General features: G+C 36.1%; 2 protein-coding genes across 2 annotated transcripts in view; one reads left to right on the top strand and one right to left on the bottom strand.

The window, feature by feature from the left end:
- The window catches only part of LOC113109348 (myb-like protein U), a 972647-nt gene that overhangs the window by 78088 nt on the left and 868912 nt on the right, over positions 1 to 25647 (bottom strand). The window lies entirely within an intron of this gene.
- LOC113109969 (ladderlectin-like) lies at positions 22384 to 24354 on the top strand. Its single transcript, XM_026273905.1, has 6 exons — positions 22384 to 22454; positions 22546 to 22606; positions 22731 to 22831; positions 23378 to 23512; positions 23846 to 23960; positions 24145 to 24354. Exons 2-6 carry the CDS (start codon positions 22558 to 22560, stop codon positions 24216 to 24218), a joined length of 474 nt encoding a protein of 157 aa, XP_026129690.1. The 5' UTR covers positions 22384 to 22454; positions 22546 to 22557; the 3' UTR covers positions 24219 to 24354.

A 25647-nucleotide genomic window follows, 5' to 3' on the forward strand; every position in this document is an offset into this window, starting at 1 on the left:
TACTCGCATGTGCTCACACAGGGAGTCTCCATCTCATCCTGTGTTTTCTAGAATATTACAAGCCATGCCTGAAAATGAAAATTGGTCAAAAGAACAAATGCTTCAATTCAAAGTCTGGGTTATTTCACCAAATATTGTATATGAAGTTAAAACATTGGTATTGTGTAGTCTCGAAATTAATATACACATGTCTGAAAACATGGCATCTATTTTGTTATTTTGATAAATTGTCATTTCTGCTTTAAATTACCATATTTTTATTTTTAATTAAGTTTTAAAAGAAATCTCATCTGTAGTTGTTTTACTCAAACACATAACTACAGGAAAAATAAAAAATTCAGATAAACTGAGAATTTCCTATATTAATATGCTGAGTTCGACACCATAGATCATGACATACTCATAGATCGATTACAAAACTATACAGGTATTCAAGGGCAGGCTCTAAGATGGTTTCGATCCTACCTGTCCGATCGCTACCATTTTGTTTCCTTAAATGGGGAGTCATCTCATTTATCATCAGTAAAATATGGAGTGCCACAAGGATCCGTCCTAGGTCCCCTTCTATATTCAATATACATGTTGCCCCTTGTTAATATTATTAGAAAATACGGAATTAGCTTCCACTGTTATGCTGATGATACTCAGCTATATATCTCAACGAGACCAGATGAAACTTCTCAATTATCTAAGCTAACAGAGTGTGTTAAAAATGTAAAAGATTGGGTGACAAATAGTTTTCTCCAATTAAATTCAGATAAGACAGATACATTAATTATTTGACCAAAAAACACTACACAGAATCTTGTAGATTACAATCTGTAACTAGACGGATGTACTGTTACTTCCTCTACAGTCAGAAATCTGGGTGTTATATTAGACAGCAATTTGACTTTTGAAAATCATATTTCCAATGTTACAAAAACTGCATTCTTCCATCTTACAAACATTGCCAAGCTATGAAACATGTTATCTGTTTCTGATGCAGAAAAGCTAGTTCATGCATTTATGACCTCTAGACTGGACTATTGTAATGCACTTCCAGGTGGTTGTCCTGCTTCTTCAATAAACAAGCTACAGGTAGTCCAAAATGCAGCAGCTAAAGTCCTTACCAGGTCAAGAAAATATGATCATATTACCCCAATTTTACAGTCTCTGCACTGGTTACCTATTAAGTTCCATATCAGTTACAAATTATAATTACTTACCTATAAGGCCCTAAATGGTTTAGCTCCTGCGTACCTAACTAGCCTTTTACCACGCTACAACCCATCACGCACCCTAAGGTCACAAAACGCTGGACTTTTGGTAGTTCCTAGGATAGCAAAGTCCACTTAAGGAGGTAGAGCTTTTTCACATTTGGCTCCCGAACTCTGGAATAGCCTTCCTGATAATGTTCGGGGTTCAGACACACTCTCTCTGTTTAAATCTTTAAAAAACGCATCTCTTTCGCCAAGCATTCGAATAATGTATCTCTTAAATTGTGATTGTAGTTGCATCTGATTAAATGTGCATTTTTATTCATAAGCTTGGGTTAAACTAATTTTAGTTTGTTGGATCAGCAGCTATGCTAATGATTTCTCTATTTTGTTTCTATGTCTGGAACCAGAACACCTGAGAAGAGATGATAATGACTTAAATTGGTATTTAAAGCTTTAAATTACAGCGGTTCTATTTTAAGTTTAGAAGAAATGTCATCAGTACTACTTTTTTGGAAAAATAAAACATAAATTGCATTTTACTCAAACACTAACTATATAGTGTAAATTGTAAATTTAGAGAAACCGAGAATTTCCAAGTGGTCTCTAATTTTTTTTCAGTAGCTAAATATAGGCTACAGAGTTTCGAAGAGTTTAGTTGACTTATGTGGTGGCCGCTGCATTATGAAGACTGACCGCAACAAATAGGGAAGATAGTTCCTGTCAATTTAATCGCAGTTCTATAGCCTACTGTGTATAACACACGATTTAATGAGATCCTGCTTTGTTTGTAATTGTTTATTAAAATATTAATCTAAATTAATAATTATAAGAATAATAACAAATTCTGAAATATTAATGAGAATGTTATCTTTTGTAAATTAAAGTAAATTAGCAAATTTATATTATTATTATTAATAATTATATTAGTGTAGCATTCATTATCAATAAATGAATATTTTATTGTAAATATGTAATTTATTCAGCTGATTTTTTTTTTTTTTTAATCATGTGTTTTATTGGTTATTTTTGATAACACCAAATGTGTCTTGTCTTTTTATAATCTGAAAGATTATTTTGCAATACAATGACATATTTTTCCTCATTACACTTATTGCTGTGATCTATTGTATAGATCACCACACTTCTCATTTCTTCTTCTTACTTCCTCAGATAAGTAAGGGCTGAAACGACTATGCTGCTTTATGGTGTCATTCATTTCCATTTGAAATGTGGAGCAGTGCAGGTGCCTCCAAATGAACAACAGCTTTGTCTGCAGTGGGTTAGTGATGAGGGTGAGTAAATGAAGACTAATTTCATTTTTGGGTGAACAGTCCCTTTAAGAATTTACAAAGAAAAAAAAAAGATCTATACAGAAAATTATAACTACAATAACTATACAGAACATAAAAGTGTGTTGTGTCTATACTAAATTGTTTCTACACTGAAATTAACTATTTACAGTTCAGCACTTTTTTTCTGCCCAATTTTTATGTGCTGCATGCCTGGCAGATGAAGGTCTTTGCCTTTATTGACTTCTGAATGCAGCTGCAGTGAAAACCACCTTAAGCAGACATCACAGCTGATCTAAATATATAGAAATACACACGTTAACATGAAATACAATAGAGCAAGGCAATCCAAAACTCTTTAAATCAGTTATACAAAAGAAAAAAGAAAGGTTTACTTACCCAGTCTGTGTCATTTTCTGTTTCCCCACAGAAGTAGCAGAGGTCCTTAAGGTCATCTAGTCAACAGTCATTTTACAGTTGCAAATATGTTTAGTTTACATGCTAATCATTAAAGAGCCAGTAAGATGAAAATTCTAAGCTTCCTATCACTGTTTATAAGTCCTGTACAATAGGTTTAAATCCATCCAAGGTTAAAAAACATTGTCATTTTGTCAAAATATCATTTTAAAATGACCTCAATTCTCAGAGATCCCCAAACGGTTCGCGCGAAGCTGTTCAATAGATTCAGTTTCCTTAAACCCCACCTTTCGGTAGCATACTGTGTTCTGATTGGTCAACTGACATAGTTTTGATTGGTTGTTCCGCACACAACGTCATGGTAAACAATGCGTTAGTATCTGTTTGGGGTGAATTATGTCTTATTCCTCTCATCGCGAAGCAAACAGTAAAATAAAATACTTGAACAGTCTTGCTGCTTTTTCTTCTGTGTGGGTGTGTATCAGAGTATGTGAGTGGAGCGGAGTGGGAGCGGAGCGTGGAGAGGAGCGGTGTGATTTTGACAGGAGCGAGGAGCGGATTTTTTAAAAGTCGGAGTGTTGTGGTTTTCACTCGCTCCAAGAGCGCTCCACCACCGCTCCATCACGAGTACAATTCATGCCAATGGCCCGTGATATAACTGCATATTTAGCAAGTATTCATGTTAAACATATTTAACTATAGCAGATGGATCTCTCAAATCAGAAGGTTACAATGATGACAATAGCCAAGCAGGAAGTTATAGGTTAGTTCTCAAGGAGTTTGTCTGTTCCTTTTACTGAATATTTTCGGGTCAAAGCATGATTTAAACAGTTACAGCACATTCATACGCAATCGCTTTCGCAATAATGCATTCAAACAAATGTAATCTTAAAGTTTTACTTCATCTGTATCTGATTTTAAATGAGCAGAAATCTGTAAGAAATGCATTGATCTGTAGATAAAATAAAAATGTATTTATTTTCATCACAAACAAAATTTGCACAGCAGAATACAGTAATTATACCTTTTAATGCTGACATCCATGTTATTAGTTTGGCATGTGGTAGGAAAAAAAAGTTTGCAAAGTTTTTTTTATTTTATTTTAATATAGGCTACGTTATGAACATAACATTTCAAACATACTGAAATACTTTAGCCACGGAGCGAAGGCGGAGCGGTGTTTCTGGTATCACTGAGCGCGGAGTGGAGCGGGAGCGGGAAATTGTGAACCCGGAGCGGAGCTGGAGCGGAGTGATTATTAAATGCTCTGAGCACGGAGGGGAAATTGTTGCCGCTCCACTCCGCTCACATACTCTGGTGTGTATTCAAACCGCGCACTTCAGTTTGAATCTGAATAGCGTGTTCATCGCAGGGGCGTGGTCACATTAGATATAGTGAAGGGAGACGTGAAAAACGGACATCGCGTTGTTTTCATATGGATTACTTTATCACAGAATATCTGTTAGCAGCACTTGTTTAGTTTTAAAGAAGACATGTCAAGCTTTCTATAGATATCTCTCTCATGTCTCTTCGTTGAGTAGCCACGGAGTTACACTTCATTTTAATGACGTTTTTGTAAATGAAGATCAGCGCAGAGAAAGTCTGCAGACAGCACACATACTGATAAGACGCTCCGGAGAAAACAAACACATAACTTCATAATCATACTTCACGCTGTGATTCGGAGATGCTCGTTGGTCTAAATAAAGCTGGTAATGAACCCTCTTTTATGGCCAAACGCTTTGAAAATCCCACCTTGTACTCACCGAGATTAGAAAAGCAGTCATCAGTGAAATGTTGTGAACACAACAAAAGGAATTTGTTGTACTGCTCTGGTATTGTGGTAAAAATTAATTTTAGCCATTGGTTCTTCTGATCTTCATTCTTTGGCAGTGAAAATAAAACAAACTTGCCTGTACAATTAAAAACACACTGTCTCCTCGACATGATGCTATCACACCAACCAGAGCGTCTGTGTGTGTGTGTGTGGGGGGGGGGGCAGGGGGGGAAGGTTAGAAGTTCATTCTCCCAAGACGGTAGGCGGAGATTATTATGCAAAGTGTTCCTAGTGACGTACATAGAGTTGGGCAAAAGATTTGAAATCTATAACGACTCGTTTCAGCGATTCAGAGTCGACTCCTTACTTTAGAAACCAATAACTTTATAAATCGTGTACTTTTTGGTTTAATTACTTTGCACATTGTTTACACTGATGGACAGCTACATCATACACTGTAATACAGGTAATTTTTGATTTCCCATCTGTGTGGCTCTTTAATATCTAATAATAGAAAGGTTGCAATTCCAGATTTCTTACCTGTGTTTTTTATTAGGTTGGTGGCTATTGCCATCCTGAGAGCTTTTACTCCATTTGGGGTTGTGGTGAATTTTATACACTCCTCATTAAGAATGCATTCTGCAAACTATACTGTAATTATAAAAACTCCATAATCATCGGAAAGAAGGAGGCGGGAACCGACGCACAATCAAAATGAAACTTTAATAATCACAAAATAAACAAAAAAGCGCATCAGCCCCTCACGGACGACTGATGCGCGAAAATAAAAGCAAACACAACTAAAAGCCCAGGCCTGGTCCTCTCTCGTCCTTCACTATCGTCGCTCCAGTTTTATATCCTTCCATCTCCTACGTTGGACTCGAGACCTGCCGTGGGGCGCAGGTGTCGCTGATTTCCCAATCATTCCGCCGGCCTCACTCCTTGTTCCCACGTCTCTCGGCCCCACCCCACTCGCCACATATACATACAATTTTTTTAAATTGTATTATGGTAATGTATAATAGTTATGAACTTTTCAAATGTTAATTTAAAAGTGTATTTTATTAATATAGATGGGTAGGAGGGTTTCAGTTACCAGCAGTTATAAATATGAACTCCATGTCTGCAAAACTTACATTTAAAATGAAATATTGATAACTAATCGTTATTGAATCTAGTGAAAATCATATTTAATTGAATCCTATGAATGTGAATCAGATCTAATCACCAAATTTGTCACAGTACCCAGTCCTAGTAAACAACATACATAAGGAACATTGTAACTATTTGTGCTTTGACAGCATTATATAAACTCTGATCCTGTATTTAATGCACTCTGATGTTTTTAGTTACCTTCAGGACAAAGGCCCCACAGGAATTGCCATCTCTTTGTTGGGGGTGTGGCAGTGTGTTACACATCCATCGAGATATTTTAACCCCCTTTTGTCTCATGAATGATCTGTAAAAGGAAGGAAAACTATAAAAGAGGAACATCATACATTTTATTTTTTCAAATTTCACATTCTTGGATTATAAACCCATTTCATGTATGTTTCTAATAAGGCTGGATTACCTTGTCACATCCTGGCATCTTTTTATGTTTCTTTGGCTCTCCCCCAATGGATCAAGGTAGAGAGCCCTCCTCTCTTGAGGAAACATGACGTTAAATTGCCATTGTTGATATATTAGAACTCACTTCAAAATAGCAAAGACATGAAATACCCTACCCACAACTGGTAGAAATGTAAGCATTGCTTATACAGTACAGTATGTAGTTTTTCATTGAGAAACAGCATAAATGTTTTAGAAACATACAGTATTGTTCAAAATAATAGCAGTACAATGTGACTAACCAGAATAATCAAGGTTTTTCGTATATTTTTTTATTGCTACGTGGCAAACAAGTTACCAGTAGGTTCAGTAGATTCTCAGAAAACAAATGAGACCCAGCATTCATGATATGCACGCTCTTAAGGCTGTGCAATTGGGCAATTAGTTGAATTAGTTGAAAGGGGTGTGTTCAAAAAAAATAGCAGTGTGGCATTCAATCACTGAGATCATCAATTTTGTGAAGAAACAGGTGTGAATCAGGTGGCCCCTATTTAAGGATGAAGCCAACACTTGTTGAACATGCATTTGAAAGCTGAGGAAAATGGGTCGTTCAAGACATTGTTCAGAAGAACAGCGTACTTTGATTAAAAAGTTGATTAGAGAGGGGAAAACTTATAAAGAGGTGCAAAAAATGATAGGCTGTTCAGCTAAAATGATCTCCAATGCCTTAAAATGGAGAGCAAAACCAGAGAGACGTGGAAGAAAACGGAAGACAACCATCAAAATGGATAGAAGAATAACCAGAATGGCAAAGGCTCAGCCAATGATCACCTCCAGGATGATCAAAGACAGTCTGGAGTTACCTGTAAGTACTGTGACAGTTAGAAGACGTCTGTGTGAAGCTAATCTATTTTCAAGAATCCCCCGCAAAGTCCCTCTGTTAAAAAAAAGGCATGTGCAGAAGAGGTTACAATTTGCCAAAGAACACATCAACTGGCCTAAAGAGAAATGGAGGAACATTTTGTGGACTGATGAGAGTAAAATTGTTCTTTTTGGGTCCAAGGGCCACAGGCAGTTTGTGAGATGACCCCCAAACTCTGAATTCAAGCCACAGTACACAGTGAAGACAGTGAAGCATGGAGGTGCAAGCATCATGATATGGGCATGTTTCTCCTACTATGGTGTTGGGCCTATTTATCGCATACCAGGGATCATGGATCAGTTTGCATATGTTAAAATACTTGAAGAGGTCATGTTGCCCTATGCTGAAGAGGACATGCCCTTGAAATGGTTGTTTCAACAAGACAATGACCCAAAACACACTAGTAAACGGGCAAAGTCTTGGTTCCAAACCAACAAAATTAATGTTATGGAGTGGCCAGCCCAATCTCCAGACCTTAATCCAATTGAGAACTTGTGGGGTGATATCAAAAATGCTGTTTCTAAAGCAAAACCAAGAAATGTGAATGAATTGTGGAATGTTGTTAAAGAATCATGGAGTGGAATAACAGCTGAGAGGTGCCACAAGTTGGTTGACTCCATGCCACACAGATGTCAAGCAGTTTTAAAAAACTGTGGTCATACAACTAAATATTAGTTTAGTGATTCACAGGATTGCTAAATCCCAGAAAAAAAAAATGTTTGTACAAAATAGTTTTGAGTTTGTACAGTCAAAGGTAGACACTGCTATTTTTTTGAACACACTCCTTTCAACTAATTGCCCAATTGCACAGCCTTAAGAGCGTGCATATCATGAATGCTGGGTCTTGTTTGTTTTCTGAGAATCTACTGAACCTACTGGTAACTTGTTTGCCACGTAGCAATAAAAAATATACTAAAAACCTTGATTATTCTGGTTAGTCACATTGTACTGCTATTATTTTGAACAAGACTGTAACTGCATAAAAATATCAATGCAGTCATGAGGAAAAAATACCATCAAAGTCCAATGATGGCAGTCATTAATTATACCCAGTATGATACTGTACTTTTCTGGGTTCATCTGGAAAACAAAATATATGTAATGTAAACTCACATTTTTCAGAAGTTTTCTAATATACTTTAGAAGAAGTATTTATCATATCTTCTTTCACTTAATCTTTTGGCCTGACGTGGTGTACAGCATTTATAAAGCACTTTATATTTAAACTTAGATCACTATGGTCAGTCCATGATAATCAGAAAAAGTGAACAACTGAACACCAATAGCATACTACTTTGTATTTTACCCTGATCAGATTCTGTATCTTCTCTTGTCTTGTATTCTATGGTAGTTACTTTATTTAATCTTTGATTGTTTCTTGGTGTGCCTGTTTTGTCTATTAGTCCTTGTGTATTTAGGGTGTATGTAAGGGAGGAAACACAAGCAATATGTCAAAGCATCTTTCAAAATGTGCAGACAGAGAAATGCAAAGTTTTCGACTGCCTATCACAACAAAAAGTAACACAACACAAAGTACCGATAAGAATACCGTTAAAGTACTGGACCTATAAGCAGTATCGGTAAGAGTAGTAATACTGTTAAAACCTTAACGATACCCATCCCTAGTCTTGAGCTGGAAAGAGAATTGATTAGTTCATCTCATGAGTATTTCGGGTCTCGGGTCGAGTTTGACTCGTTCCTTAATCACGTGACAGCCCCATACGCTATTTCTGACATTTCTGTCACTGTGTTTTTGTTACTGTTTGTTGAGGATCTGTGGTTTGTTATTATTTTCTAAATACATAAAACCCTGTTATAAATAAAATATTGATTAATTTGTCTTTTTGACTGTCTATCGGTAAATAAACACTAGGCGATATAATATAATAATCCAAGCTTACAATAAAAAGTATTTAAAGACTAGTTTGTTCGTTTTTACTCCAATTTTGAGTTTGCTGGTATAATAATTGCTTTTCCTAGGCAGACTTGACATATTGGTGTAATATATGTATAAGAAGATTGCTCAAAAAAGGACATAATGACATACATTAAAAGCAAACAACATTTTGAATTAGAATTATTAATGTTAGTTTAAAACATTAAGGTTTTGATAACTTCAGCTTTACAGTTTTAACCCAGCTCAGAGTGAGGAGGATACTAAAGATCCTGGTGCAACTGCCAGTGCAGTGGCCATGGTTTGGGAAGACTTTGACGAGAGGGTAGCAAGCTTGAGGCCTTCTGTTACCTCAAATGCTTTAAAGGAAATGCGGGCCTACCTTGCAGAGCCACTCTAAAGGCACGGTCACAATAGACTTTAAATGTGCGAAATTATTTCGGACGCCGCTGCGATTATGGGCAGGAGCAAGATAAAAACGGATTTATCACTACATTGATTAATATGTGCTTGTACTGTGTATTTTGCGAAGGCGTCGAACGGCATCTTATTATATTGTACTCTCTGTATACACCCTAAGCAATAAAAAATTATAAAACGTCCTCATTCAAATGTATCATCTGTTCCTGTTTCCTGTTGACACTACAAACCATGCAGCTTCTTTTTTTCCTTATTTTTTATACTATTTTAAATATGTATTATATAAAATAGGACGCTGCTCTACAGCTAAAGTTATATAGCGCTTCCTTCATTTTTGAATTTCTGTACAGAGAGGTCACGCAGTGACGTCACGTATCGATCTTCTACTGATCCCATATCTTCACGTGATAAGAATTCGCAGGTCAGAGTTCACCAAACTTGAACTTTGGAACGCAGCGAAATGCGAAATTTTCGCATAAGCTTGCGTTTACGGTCTGACGCATTCGCATGTGTATGAATGGAAGTCAATGGAGAGAAAACTGCAGTGTGACCACCCCATTACCCCGCACATCAGACCATCTGGCCTGGTGGAGGAGATGTTCACAAGTATACAAAAGCCTCTCTAAAGTTACAAACACAAGACTTTGCATTGTGGCCACATCCATGCCATCTGAAATATTTTTTTCTAAAACTGGGCAGATTATCTCAGATAGAAGAAACAGACACAGCCCATCCAAGGTCAGGGAGCTTGTTTTTTTTATTATTTTTTTAATGCAAAATATATATACAGTGTGTTATTTATTTTAAAGCTTATTTATTTTTATATATTTAGAAAAAGACTAGCTTGTTGTGCAATATTTAAAGGTCATTTGTTATTGTTATAAGGCTCCGTAGCTTTAGTATCTCTTAATTTTCATTTATTTTTAATTTAAATGGTTTAAAATTATTTTGGGAATAGTTATCCTCTTTGATATAAAGTTTTTATTTTGGCACAAAAGTGTTATTTATTTTAAAACATTCATTTTAAATTATTATATAAAAAAGCAAAGCTTGTTATGCAATATTTAGTTTTTCTTTTTTATATTGTACTTTTAAAATTCGTTTGTTAAGGTTATTAGACCCTCTGTCTTATCTTTTACTTTTAATTTCATTTTTAATTATTTACTCTTTTATTATTTTAATTTACTTTGGAATAGTTTTCCTCTTTGTTACAAAGCTTTTCTGGCACAAAAAAAAAACAATAAACAACAATTCAAAAGTATGTACAGTGTTTTTAATGTTTATAAAGTGTCATATGTTACGAAAGTATGGTTTACACAGACGATCTGATTTAATAACTGCACAATTAAACAAAAACAAACAAACAAACAAACAGACAGAAAAAATATCAACATTTTAAGCATAACCAACTCTTTATTTCCACATTCAGTGTTATGGAAAAGTACCATCAAGACAGAAATTAAAAGTAACAATTTGAAACCAGAAATGCATCACTTAACTGTAAGAGTAAATAATAATAAAAATAATCAATAATAAGTACTACGCACCCATTTGTAAGGAAAGTTGTAAATTAACTAATTACTCTAGCCAATGTTGTCACATCACAGGACAAAAGAACGAACAATCCGAAGAACTGAAAGATGAACTAATCAATTATCTTTCCAGCTCTATACTGCATTCTTTTACTGTCTATGGTTTTAGCATATGGGTCTGTCATGTGATAAAGGAATGACTCGACCCGAAGACTAATCAATTCTCTTTCTGGCTCAAGACGGCATTGACTGACAGGTGAATTACCATAGACATCCTATAGACCAGTGGTTCCCAACCTTTTTCAACTCGCGGCCCACACAACCAAACACATATGTTTGTGCGGCCCACTTCAAAAAAATTAACTTACCCCGCTATTGTTGGGTTAATAACTTAGTACTCAGAAGCTAGATTTTAAACTGTATTTTTTGAATAAACATGAATAAACAAAAAAAAAAAAAAAAACTATCGCGATTTTTTTTATCAATTTTGCAATTGTGACACACACCGATATGCTTTTACAGTCATAAATGCATTCAGGATTAATTTTAAACATATTTCCAAAAGAAAACCAATCAGAGCTTTATCAAAAAGTTGTAACATCTCTAGAACAGACACAAGTCAAAATTATCACTATAGTGAAGATGTAAAGAAATGTATAGACTTGTGGCAAAAAAAAAAAAAATCCTGTATACAGGGAATTTTTTTTCTTTTTTGCCATGCATTCTTCATAGAGCTCATTAATTGTAGTGGTGCCTCAGGTGTTTGCAGTGTGTATACAGTATGTGTATGCGCTCAGCAGTGAGAGCGCATAAATATAAGGCGAAAGCACATTAAAATAATGCACGAATGCGAATCTCTCTGTTCGCACGCAGATTTCCTTTGCTCTGTCACAAAACCAGTCGTGCTTGCTCAGAAACACGCTGCTTTGCGAGGAGAGAGTGTGCACACTTAAAACGTGTCTCCTCTCACTTAAACTGCATCCTGTTCACTAACAAATTCACTCTATGCTCATGTGTTAGACATGAATTATTTTCGCACATTTTTATTTCTAGCCTTTTACCGCAGTGAGAACGCTCTGATCCGTCAACATTGGCTCAGAAAAAAGGCGCATCACAGACAGTGTGTGAACCTGGAGTTAGGCATATGTGGATCAGATAGCATACTACGGGAGGTCAGGGCCACGGAAAACTGCTATAAAGCGATTTAGAAATCGTGCACGCTCAAATCGTGATTTTAGGACGTTTTCTTTTAATCGCACAGCTCTAGAATGGACTGCAAATGAACAGAAAATAATTGGCGGCCCACCTGCAATACCACCAGTGGGCCGCGGACCACAGGTTGAAAACCACTGCTATAGACGGTTTCATCGGGCGCACGCGCCTGGACCTAAGTTAACTTCCGGTCTGTGTTGTGTATATGGGTCTGGCTGCGGTGCTATCTACAAACACAGTTAAAGCCAAGGTGATGAGTAGACTGAAGTTGGGCTGGGGGGTTGTGCTGCGGGATATGTTTCCCATACATTTATTTATTTTTGGAGACTCGCCACAATTTTAAAACGGATCGATTTTCAAAAAGGCTTCGTTAAATAAACCTGAGTAACGTAACGTTACGTAACATACTGCACGTTTAATAATAATAATTCCTTACATTTATATGTTTAAATATCAAAACGAGGCACGGGTGTTTTTATATCGCTGTATTTCTGAAAGAAGATTTGCATGTTATATGCCTGATAGCAGCGTATGAGCGTAGCTCTGGTTCGTTTACAGCTGGGGAAACCTCTATTTCTCACGCTTTATTTCTATGCTTTAAAACATCTCCTGCTGACAAATAATGAATTTGCATTTTCATTAAGTCCGCCTGATCCACGCAGCAAACATATTTTGTTTGTTATCAAAAAATATCTACTCTAGACGGACTTGGCTGTTGTTATTGATTCTATTTGGAGTCTACCGGAAGTTAAGTTAGGTCCACAAAAGCGCTCACGCGCATTAACGTTTGTTTATGTTGATGCCGTTGAAACCGTCTATAAAATTATATTACATACTGATTAGTTGACACATCTTCCTTAGTAGTTAACAGTAGTGAGTTAAGTCTTAATGAATAATCACCTGTTAGTTCTTCAATAATTCCTTATTAGTTATGTAGTAAGTAAGAAACAGTATTCTAAAGTGTTACCAACAATTTTTTTTTATGTGTGAGTGTGTTTTATGTTGAATGTGAATGTATCTGCAAGATTACCATCTGTTTGAGTGCAAATCAGCTCGCTATTACTGTATGATCACGGCTATATGAATAGAGAGAGTGGATTATTTACTTTTTGGTATTACTTATTTGGTATCAGCATTTATTTGCATTGTAATTCATTGTAAATGCTGCATTTCTAGCAATCTCAGAATTTTCTGTAATTGTCCTACAAAGTTAAATCTTTTTCTCTTCTTATTATTCTTATTTTTCTTACTCAAATTATTCTTACTGTATTTTTCAAGTACTCAAATAAATCACTTATATGATGTCTAAGTGTCTGTCTAGTGTTTTATAATTGAAAAATTATAAAATGGGGGGGGGGGTCTATACAGTCTCATAAAAATATTTGCAGGAGTCTTATTTTTCATGAAATCTTATTCAGATTTGAAATATAAACATGTGACTTTCAACCCATTACTTTCCTAGATTGCTCCAGGACTAATGGATTAAAGGGGGGGTGAAATTTTCGTTTTCACTCAATATCCTGTTAATCTTGAGTACCTATAGAGTAGTACTGCATCCTTCATATCTCCAAAAAGTATTTAGTTTTATTATATTTATAAGAGAAAGATAGTCTGTACCGATTTTTCCCGGAAAAACACGACCGGCTGGAGGCGTGACGTGTGGGCGGAGCTAAAGAATCACGAGCGCGAGTAAGCTTTTGCGTTGAGAGCGTTTGGAAACTGTGACATTACCGTGAGGAAAAACGCATCCAAAACAAACCATGGCTAACAGTCAGATTCAGCGTATATTTATGATCCAGAATCAGATCCAGAGGCTGAAATTTAACAAGAGCAGCATCAGCAACGACGTCTTTATGTGGTATGTATTGAAACTGTATATAGTTGCTTAGCGGTTTTGGAAAATGAGTAAGTTCCACTTTATGTCGTCTTTTATTTTTATTTTTTTTATTTTTTTATTTTTTAAGCTGTACATGTGGAAATTGCAGTTTCAAGCATCTTCGAAATGCAGGGAACAAACAAAAACACTTGCACAACTCTGTTGATGCTCTGTAAAAATAAACTCCTTCCACTGGTCCCTTAATACTGTTTTTTTTTTTTTTTTTTTTTTTGGTAATCTGTGCAGGGTTGTCTTGCCCTGGCAACCAAAAACACACTTCTTTTGTGACAATTCGGTCTCTCGCTCTGATCAGTGAATGTCTCTGCTCTGCTATACGGGAGCGCGCGCTCTTCCGGCAGACGTGCCTTAGGACCCATATAAGGAAATTCTGCTCCATCTAACGTCACACAGAGCCACAACGATTCGAGAACCGAGGAGCTGATGATACTGCGCATGTGTGATTGAACCGAACTGATTCTTTTGATGATTGAAACCGAGGGCTTGAATGAAGGGCAATCTGGCGAAACGTAAGTTCATTTAATAAAAAAAAAACAAAAAACATCAAAATGGATTATGTATAGTAAGTGGATCATGGTTTCTGCGCTTATGACACCTAATTTATTTACTTTATATCTTCAAGATTTAAATCCTCAAATGCACACTATTGCTGTTACTGTATTTGGGTTCATTGTTGCAGAACTTAATCGTAAACTTTTCATGATTATGAGGTTTTTAAATGACTAAAGTTATGATTACTGACTTTATGATATGATAAGGTCATGTGGGGGAGGGGCCAAAAGCCATAAATCACTCCATGACATTCTGTACAGTATATCTACTACTTAGGCCCCTCTAGAGGCAGTGCCATAAAATGATACTTGTCTCTTTTTCACAAGATGGGAAGTTTAAATTATAGTCAAGGATCCTGGGTCAGTGAAGGTTGCAATGTCTCTGGCATTGCAAATAAAACGCAAAAAACACGGTGTGTAATTACATGATCAGCTCTATAGCCTGAGAACAAGACTCTGATGTACTTGAAGCCTCACACGTATAAAAACAGTATAAGAATGAGACTTGAATATGAACTTGAAGCCCAAGAACAAGGCTCTTATACAAACTTGAAGCCTGAGAACAAGGCTCATTTTGGAAATTGTAACCAAATAACACGGCTGGAACAAGGCCAGTAAATTAATCATCTATAATCTTAACCGATACATGGTTCTGTAAGTCTCATCTCTAAAGTTATCAGGGCGAATAGAATCAAGAAAAAGTATATATTTCTTGGCTGCAAACAAACCTGCAATCAATTCGTATTTTGTTAATATCCACACACAAAAAAAAAGAGTTCTTAGTAGAACCCTGAAAGACAGAGGAGACCAGGACAACTAGAGCCCCAAATACAGATCCCCTGTAATTTAGTATTTTGTTTAAAATCCCCTTGTATTTTGTTTAAAATATCATATAAATAAAGGTGACTTGTACCAACTCTTCTAAATTGAGGAAAGAACACAGTGGAATATGGAAAAATGGTGGCATTTTCCTTTAAACTGTAATGAAGCTTTGCAAACATTTTTCATGCTCACATAACTTACTGTCTGCTACTGTCTTTGTTTCTGATAAAGATAATGGCATTACAGTTTTTTTACAGACGCTAGGACACATTTCTCAATACTTAGGTCACTTTTGCAAAACTCTTCACACAGTGAGCACAACAGAAGTCTATGTGGGCTAAACTGAGAATGATTATCATTGCTTTGGCACAAAATGCATTCAATGACTACATCTCTCAAATTTCATGAATTCTTTTCTCACTCAGACACAACAACTGCCAAAAACGTCTTTGGACGTACAAGTCAATTTGCACATGCTTACATACTGCTTTCACAACTGTTAAACTTATGTTCAAAACAATAACATACAAAACTGAATAAGGCAGCAGTTTGCTACATTTCTACAGTAATATTTGAATGAAATATATTTTAAATCTTAAAATTAAATGCTATAATAACAATTGGACAATTAGTAGATTAGCATTACTATTGTATCACTATCAGTGGATGGTGTGTACACAAATTCTTGTATTTTGTAATTAGTTAAAAAAAAAAAAAGACATAAAATATTGACGAATTCTGCATCATGTCTGATCCATTCCAGTAACATATATTACGGTGAATTATAAACCGAGATGTGTCCTTGTTTTACACAAGAAATCATTGAATAATGCTACATGTTGTTAGTGTTTTTTGGGTCATTGTTTTGTGGGTGACAAAGTGTGTTTGTCGGCTGTCAACCTTTGCTAGTGTTCTGGAAGAATGAGTTGATTTGAGACCTGAATGAAGTGTTTTGGTAGTTGTAGTGCATTTTGAATGTGAAATGAACTGCTTTGCCAAGCTGAACGTTGGTTAGGAGAACTGGTGTGAAGAGTTTTGCGAAAGTGACCTAAGTATTGAGAAATGTGTCCTAGCATCTGTAAAAAATCAAATCTCAAAATCATCATGACATTCTTATGGTTAAACTTGGCAAATTGTGTAATATTTCCTGTCTACTTATTCTCTTTTTCTTTTGCAGCTTTTGTAGAATAATTGAATTAAATTAATGTATACGTCTCCAATAAAAATAACGTACCCAGACTTAAAGATTATTATACAAAAAAAAAAAATTTGAGTGATAAGACTTACTTACTCATAAGCAAAAATGTAATGATCATGTTTACTGTTATATAAAAGTTGAATGCTTTTGAATTCAAATGAATATCAATGTTTTCTATATGGGCTTTTGGTTACAAATTGAATGACAGATGTGAACATTACAATTTTTAAAATGCACAATGAATATTTTCAGTTTTTCTCATTTGCTAAGACATACTAAATGAAACTGGGATCCGCTTGATCTTCATCATCACATTATTAGCACAGCAGAAGTCTTCTCTTGCAAATGTTTTAACACTTTTTCATTTGTTTCACACATTTTTCAAACCCTTTTTCAAAACATTTACCACAGATCTCATTGAAAGGCCCCAAACTCTATTGGACTCACTTTAGAAAAAGATAGAAAAAAATCTATTCACAGCTGATAGAAACTACTTGCATAATTATAAATCTCTATGCACCTGTGTGAAGCTCATTTGCACAACTCTTCAATCAGCAATCAGTCCTCATCCATCTATAAAAGATGCCACCTCTGTGTTGCTATTTGCAAGCATGGATCAAAGAGGCCATAGGCACGGAAGGAGAGTAAGAGGCCATGGCAGAGGGGCCCGAGGAAGAGGAGTTTGTATGTGTGGTGGAGGAGCTGCAGCAGCAAGAGGACAAAATCGAGCTCAAGTTTCAAATGAAATGTGGGCAACAATTATTGACCATGTCATCAATCATGGCTTGTCCTTTAGAAAGGCTGGACAAAGGGTCCAGCCCATTCTGAGTCGGAGCACTGTGGCATCTATTGTCAGGCTTTTTCGGAATGTGAACAGGTAATTCACAGTGTTACTGTAATGTATACCACTGTGTATTTCAGCTTTACTGTATTGCCCTGTTAGCAGAACAAACTGTGTCTACAGTAATGCAGATGTTTTATCAATCCCATTTATGTGACTGTCATACAGTAATGTCAATTGACAAGCTTTTTTCTTTTACTTTATAGAATCCACACACTGGTGGCAGAGGAAAGATATTTAGTATTGAACCGGAGTCTGCCATTGTAGATATGGTAGTGTCAAACAATGCAATCAGACTGCGTGAAATCCATGCAGCAGTAATTGCAGATCAAGGAGCATTTCGAAATATAAACAGTGTGAGTTTTGCAACTATAGATCGAGTCCTTAAACGAAACCATGTCAGAATGAAGCCGCTGTACAGAGTTCCATTTCAAAGAAACTCTGACATCGTAAAGGAGGCACGATTCCAGTATGTGCTGGTACAGATTTTTTTTGTAATACCTTGTTTACCATAGTTACATGCGACTGGAATAATTTGCTCTTTCTCTTAGAGAATAATGGAGTTTGAAGCTGAAGGGGCACATCACAAATTCATTTTTGTGGATGAAGCCGGCTTCAACCTCTGTAAAGTGAAGTGACGCGGGAGGAACATCATTGGGCAGAGGGCCACTGTCACAGTGCCAGGTCAGAGGGCTGCCAATATCACCATGTGTGCTGCCATCTCCAATGATGTAGTCCTTTGCCACATACCAACTATTGGCCCATACAATACAGAACGCCTCATCACATTTCTTGATGCATTGAAAGAATTCCTGATTCCACCCGAAGAGAGAGGGCTGTTGAGGCCTGGCATGACTCTGTATGTCATAATTTGGGACAATGTGGCTTTCCACCACTCTTGCCTTGTGAATGAATGGTTTGCAGCACAGCCTCGTATTATGATACAATTCCTCCCTGCATACTTTCCTTTTCTGAACCCAATCGAGGAGTTCTTCACTGCTTGGAGGTGGAAGGTGTATGATCACCGGCCATATGAGCAGATGCCCTTCCTGGAGGCAATGAATGCTGGTGCAGAGGACTGCCAGGGATGGATACGCCATGCAAGGAGGTATTTCCCTCGGTGCATTGCAAGGGAAAACATTCAATACGATGTTGATGAGAACCTGTGGCATAATCGTCAAGAACGAATGGACTAAATGTGAAAGATATAATGTATTTTTCTTTTTTATTTTATTTTTTTATAAAGGTATTTCCACCCATAAGTTTCCTTTGGTCGCTTTTTTTTTTCCAGTATCCATTTGAGTTCGTAAAGTTTCATATTGATGGCTGCATTTTGTAATTTGTTGTCCATTGTGTAATGATTGATTGAAAGAATAAATTAATTTGACCAAGTTGTGGTGTTTGATGGAAATATTTGCTTATGTTGCATGTTTTGTGAGTGTTAGAGCATTTTGCTAACAAAATGAGTCATTTTGGCCACTGAGCTTCAGTTTTATCCTGTGTGTTAACGGTTTTGAAAATGTGACGTCAGAGTGGGCAAAAGTGTTTAAGCAATCGAGAAATAATGTAATTGAGTTTTTTTTTTTTTTACAGACGCCAGGACACATTTCTCAATACTTAGTTCACTTTCGCAAAACTCTTCACACCAGTTCTCCTAACCAACTTTCAGCTTGGCAAAGCAGTTCATTTCACATTCAAAATGCACTACAACTACCAAAACACTTCATTCAGGTCTCAAATCAACTCATTCTTCCAGAACACTAGCAAAGGTTGACAGCCGACAAACACACTTTGTCACCCACAAAACAAAGACCCAAAAAACACTAACAACATGTAGCATTATTCAATGATTTCTTGTGTAAAACAAGGACACATCTCGGTTTATAATTCACTGTAATATATGTTACTGGAATGAATCAGACATGATGCAGAATTCATCAATATTTTATGTAGTTTATTTATTTTTATTTTTATGCACTGGGTAATTCTAAAATACAAGAATTTGTGTACACACCATCCACTGATAGTGATACAATAGTAATGCTAATCTACTAATTGTCCAGTTGTTTTTATAGCATTTAATTTTAAGATTTAAAATATATTTCATTCAAATATTACTGTAGAAATTTAGGAAATTGCGGTCTTATCCAGTTTTGTATGTTATTGTTTTGAACATAAGTTTAACAGTTGTGAAAACAGTATGTAAGCATGTGCAAATTGGCCTGTGCGTACAAAGAGTTTTGGCAGTTGTTGTGTCTGAGTGAGAAAAGAATTCATGAAATTTGAGAGATGTAGTCATTGAATGCATTTTGTGCCAAAGCAATGATAATTGATCCTCAGTTTAGCCCACATAGACTTTTGTTGTGCTCACTGTGTGAAGAGTTTTGCAAAAGTGACCTAGGTATTGAGAAACGTGTCCTAGCGTCTGTAAAAAAAACTGTAAATGTGAAAGGATAATTAGGTTGAACATAGAGAATAATTTCAATAACTCACCCCCCCCCCCACCCAATAGCACAGATCAAGGCTGCATCTCATTGCTAGTTTTACTTGATCTTAGTGCTGCGTTCGACACCATAGATCATGACATACTAGATTGATTACAAAACTATTCAAGTATTCAAGTGCAGGCTCTAAGATGATTTAGATCCTACCTGTCTGATTACTACCATTTTTTTATTTAAAGGGGGGGTGAAATGCTCGTTTTCACTCAATATCCTGTTAATCTTGAGTACCTATAGAGTAGTACTGCATCCTTCATAACTCAAAAAAGTCTTTAGTTTTATTATATTCTTCAGAGAAAGATAGTCTGTACCGATTTTTCCCGGAAAAACACGACCGGCTGGAAGCGTGACGTGTGGGCGGAGCTAAAGAATCACGAGCGCGAGTAAGCTTTTGCGTTGAGAGCATGTGGAAACTGACATTACCGTGAGGAAAAAACATCCAAAACAAACCATGGCTAACAGTCAGACTCAGCCGTTTATTTATGATCCAGAATCAGATCCCGAGGCTGAAACTGAACGAGAGCAGCAGCAGCAACGACTCGCTCCGAGCGGGGCTCGAACCCGGGTCTCCGATGGGAGGCGGACGCACTAACAAGAAGGCAGAGATTTTTTAAGCAGTTTTACTCACCACCTGCGGTTCCAATACACGATCGTGACCCTTTTTCGTTGGCATCATCCTTAAGAAATAAACGATACGCAAATCCGTCGTCAAACTGGGCCTTGTTTGTAAAACAAGCATCTTCAAAATGCAGGGAACAAACACTTGCCGTCCGTTGTCCGTTGATGCTCTGTAAAAATAAACTCCATCCACTGGTCCCTTAATGCTGTTTTTTTTTTTTGGTAATCTGTGCAGGGTTGTCTTGCCCTGGCGACCAAAAATACACTTCTTTTGTGACATTTCGCGACGCTCTCGCTCCTCTGATCAGTGATTGTCTGTGCTCAGCCTCTCAGTGCTCTGCAATACGGGAGCGCGCTCTTCCGGCAGAAGTGCCTTAGGACCCATATAAGGAAATTCCGCTCCATCTAACGTCACACAGAGCCATACTCGAAAAAAACTTTCAGAAACTTGTGACAAACCGGAAGGAGTATTTTTGGAACAGAAATACTCCTTCAAACGTACAACTTAATTTTTGAAACTTTGTCCATGTTTATCATGGGAATCCAACTCTTTAATAGTGTAAAAAACTCAGTATGCATGAAATAGCATTTCACCCCCCCCCGCCCCCCTTTTAAATGGGGAGTCCTCTCATTTATCACCAATTTAATTGTAGCGTGCCACAAGGATCCGTCTTCTGCTATTTTCAATATACATGTTGCCCCTTGGTAATTTATTAGAAAATACGGGATTAGTTTCCACTTTTATGCTGATGATACTCAGCTTTATATCTTAACAAGACCAGATGAAACTTCTAAATTATCTAAGCTAACAGAGTGTGTTAAAACCACATCAACTCTGGGGACCCTAACCATATTGCATATGCCTAATTCTAAAAAAATCTAAATAACAGCTGAAGTGGTTAAAAATGTAAAAGATTGAATGACCAACAATTTTCTCCTATTAAATTCGGATAAGACAGAGATATTAATTACTGGACCAAAAAACAGTACACAGAATCTCGTAGATTACAGTTAGCAACTAGACGGATGTACTGTTACTTTCTCCACTGGCTATTAAGTTCCATATCAGTTACAAATTATTATTTCTTACCTATAAGGCCCTAAATTGTTTAGGGTTATAGTAAGGGTTAGGGTTAACTATCCTTCTACCACGCTACAATCCATCATGCTCCCTAAGGTCACAAAATGCTGGGCTTTTGGTAGTTCCTAGGATCCCAAAGTACACTAAAAAAGGTATAGCTTTTCAACATTTGGCTCCCAAACTCTGGAATAGTCTTCCTGATATGTTTGTGGTTCAGACACACTCTCTCTGTTTAAATCAAGATTAGAAAACACATAAAAGGTAAAGTTGCTTTGCAATGATTTGTATCGTAAAAAGTGATATTTTCAGTAGTAATTAAGAGTAAATAGAAAGTAAACAGACCTCACTGTTTTATTTGCCATTTCATAAGACCATTCTCTGAAATATGATATCCGATCAGATAAACTGGTATTCTCATCTTAAAGCAAATATACAGCTTTAATGAATCACTTTACAGTGACTATTTTTGTTAGTTTGCTTTTATTTTAAATAGTAGTAATCAGCTAAGAATATTACACTGAAATTCACATGAAACACAATGACACATCATAAATGAGGTTTTTATCAGAATCAAGTCTTATTTACCAAATAAGGACTGATTGAAAGACGTTTTCATTGGTGTTCAACCAGCTGCACACTGTGACTACTGGGTATAAATAAAGCTGATTTCAAGCAATGAACTGAGTATACAACAAATATTACAGCCTGCTTAGTTGAATTTTGGTTCACTTGGTATGACCTTTTTATTTATTTTCCATTTTAAGTGTTTTAAAACTTGTCAATGTATATATTAGTTACATTACATTTAATGTTTTTGATATAGGACTTCATCAGCATGTGGATTTCTACAGCATTCCTTCTTTTTGTGCTGGTTGTTAATGGAGGTAAATTAACAAAATAGACTGAATTTCCCTGCAGATGATGTGGTTTGCAGTTTCTGTTTTTACATTCACACTTTTCATCAATCTCTTGATACAAATGCCTAATTTTTATTCAATATTTTTGCAGAATCACACAACTTTGGTGTAACCTGCCCCGATGACTGGGAGAGATTTGAAAAACAATGCTTTAAATATTTCAGCGACTTAAAACCATGGATTGAAGCAGAGGTAAGTTAGTGTTCTCTGTAATGTAGATACCGTTTTGGTCAAAAGTTTACATACACTATTCATTATCTTCAAAATGCAAATTATTTATTTTATTTTATTTTTTTACCAAAATAAGAAGGATCATAAAAAAATGCATATTATTTTTTTGTACTGACCCAAATAAGATATTTCACATAAATATGTTTACATTCCTCAAGAGAAAATAATAAATGAATTTATAAAAAATTACCCACTTCAAAAGTTCTTGATACTGTCATGTTATCTCTGGATGATCCACAGTTTATTTTTGTGATGGTTGTTCATGAGTCCCTTGTTTGTCCTGAACAGTTAAACTGCCTGCTTTTCTTAAGAAAAATCCTTCAGGTCCCACACATTCTTCAGTTTCCATCACCTTTTGTGTATTTGAACCCTTTCCAACAATGACTGTATGATTTTGAGATCCATTTTTTCACACTGAGCTGAGGGACTTACAACTACTACAAAAAGTTCAAATGCTCACTGATACTCTGGAAGGAAACGTGATGCATTAAATCTTTATTCTCACAGAAACACTGTATTGACCTTGGAGGAAACCTTGCAACTGTCCGCAATCGACGCACTAACATCTTCCTAAAAGGCCTTGTGAGAAAATATAGCAATAACTTCCCCCGTACCTGGATTGGTGCTCATGATGCAATCAAGGTAGCTGGTTTTTCATTTCCCTTCAAATATAAGTCAACCACTGTCAGATAAAAGTAGTACTTAAAGTATTATTGAAATTAAATGAACAGTAAATGTTATTCAAATTAAATATTGTTGGGCTTTTTCAGATGTATTGGTTGTGATTTTTCTAATAGTTCGAAGGCTTGTTTGCACATGCCCTAACAAACACCAGAAGCAGCTTCACATTAAAAATTAAATGTGTATATTAGCCAATCAGAGTTCTTATTTAAAGATAAAAAGGAAAATAAAATTACAAGCCTCAACAGTTGGAAACAACAACAAGTTTGATAAAGTTAATGTAATGTTCTTTAGAACTTTTTCTGGCTTTGGAGTGATGGATCAAGGTTTGACTACAATGACTGGCAAAGTGGTGAACCAAATAATGGATATCGAGGAGATGAACATTGTGTGGAAATAGGCTATGGAGGTAATCTATACACGTTGTCCATATATTTAAACCCATTTACCATTTTTTTATTTAGTATAAAACATGAACTGTAAAGGTGGTTTTAAACCTTACACATTTTATTACACATTTATATTCATGGCTTTCTCTTTGAACTAAAGCATGATTGACAATTTATCTGAAAAATGCATCTGAATTTCCACAGATGACAGACGCTGGAATGATGCACTCTGCGATACTACTCTCAATTACATCTGTCAGAAAGAATTAAAATTTTAAACTAATATCTCATGTCCGTCCATCACCAATTGCTAAAGTCTCCAAATTGCTTATTGTAACAGACATGCTTTGAATTTGAATTTTAATGTCAATCTTTGCAAAACCAAAATAAAAAAAATCAGCTTTAAACTACAAATGTACATCTCTCTTTGTTTCTTGCCCTAATTCACTCTCTTTATGAGTTTTTTTATTTTCTAAATTAATTTTGATTGTCTGAGCTTTAAGGCATAAAATGACTGCAGGGGAACTTTAACAAAAAATATAAACGATGTTGAAATTTCCTGGAGAGGGTATGCTAACCTTGCCATTCACTGTCTCCATGAATCTATTACCAGACAGCCTATATGTCTCAGACCGGCCACCTGCTAAACCAAACATTAGGAGGGTGAAGGATTGTTTACTTAAAAGTACACCTTAATTTAACTGCTCTTGCATGGCTAGAATTTGTCACTGGTTGTTTTATACTCCAGTCTTTTAATTTTTCTGCTGTGAATTTATCAGAATCAAATAATCTTATTAGCCATGGCGCTGCACGCAGCTGCTTCAGTGCTTGGGTCTTCAGTGTTTGTACGGTTTTTGTTTGTTTTTCCTGGTTTTTGTTTAGCAAACACAACCAATTTCACCAGGGATGTTCATGTTGAACATTCAGCAGAACACCACAAAATCTTCTACCGGATTTCAAATATTCCCATGTTTTACGGAACACTTTAGTCGACGAACCAGCTGTGCTGATCAAGTGCTTCAGGATGCGGAGACGGGCAGAGAGCTGGCGCTCTAATCAAACTCAGAAAGTGTGAATTTTGAATGCCGTTGCCTACGTCCATCTGTCAAATCTCTGCTCTCTACCCAACAGTACGGATGATTTTTGTGTCTTTGTTATTCAATCAATCATTCTGTGTTTGAAAGTAGGCTATAACTAATTATTTTGTAATTAAAAAATAATATTGCAAAAAAAAAAAGTTTTCATAAGACTCACAAATAAAGAAATTGATGAAATAATTTGCAGTGCCTATAAATGTTTGAAAATCTTTATTTTTCTTTGTGCACTTCAATACTTTTCATCGCAAAACCACAAATGTTGCTCTCTTCTCTGCCAACTTGTTTGGGGGTCTAAAACTTTTGTTTGTGAGTTGAAAAGTTTTGTCTGCAACAGTGATGTCCGATTCACGAACGAATCATTCAATTTAACCGGTTCTTCTCAGTGAACGGGTTGAAATCGAACCGAATCGTTATAAACAGTTCGCGTCTCCAATAAGCATTAATCCACAAATGACTTAAGCGGTTAACTTTTTTAACGTGGCTGACACTCACTCTGAGCAGGGCCGTGCAGAGACCTTTGGAGGGGCAGGTGATCAAAGTATAAAGGGACACATGGAACTAGGCTTTAAATGGCGCTGTTCAAAATATCAATACAGCAATATATTGTGAT

This window comes from Carassius auratus, chromosome 1, assembly GCF_003368295.1.
Source record: "Carassius auratus strain Wakin chromosome 1, ASM336829v1, whole genome shotgun sequence".
In the NCBI taxonomy this organism is placed as follows: Eukaryota; Metazoa; Chordata; class Actinopteri; order Cypriniformes; family Cyprinidae; genus Carassius; species Carassius auratus.

Coding starts and splice junctions, on each gene's coding strand:
- LOC113109969 (XM_026273905.1), top strand. CDS start 22,558: ATGTGGATTTCTACAGCATTCCTTCTTTTTGTGCTGGTTGTTAATGGA. Junction 22,607..22,730: donor TGTGCTGGTTGTTAATGGAG/GTAAATTAACAA, acceptor ATATTTTTGCAG/AATCACACAACTTTGGTGTA. Junction 23,513..23,845: donor GTGCTCATGATGCAATCAAG/GTAGCTGGTTTT, acceptor AATGTTCTTTAG/AACTTTTTCTGGCTTTGGAG.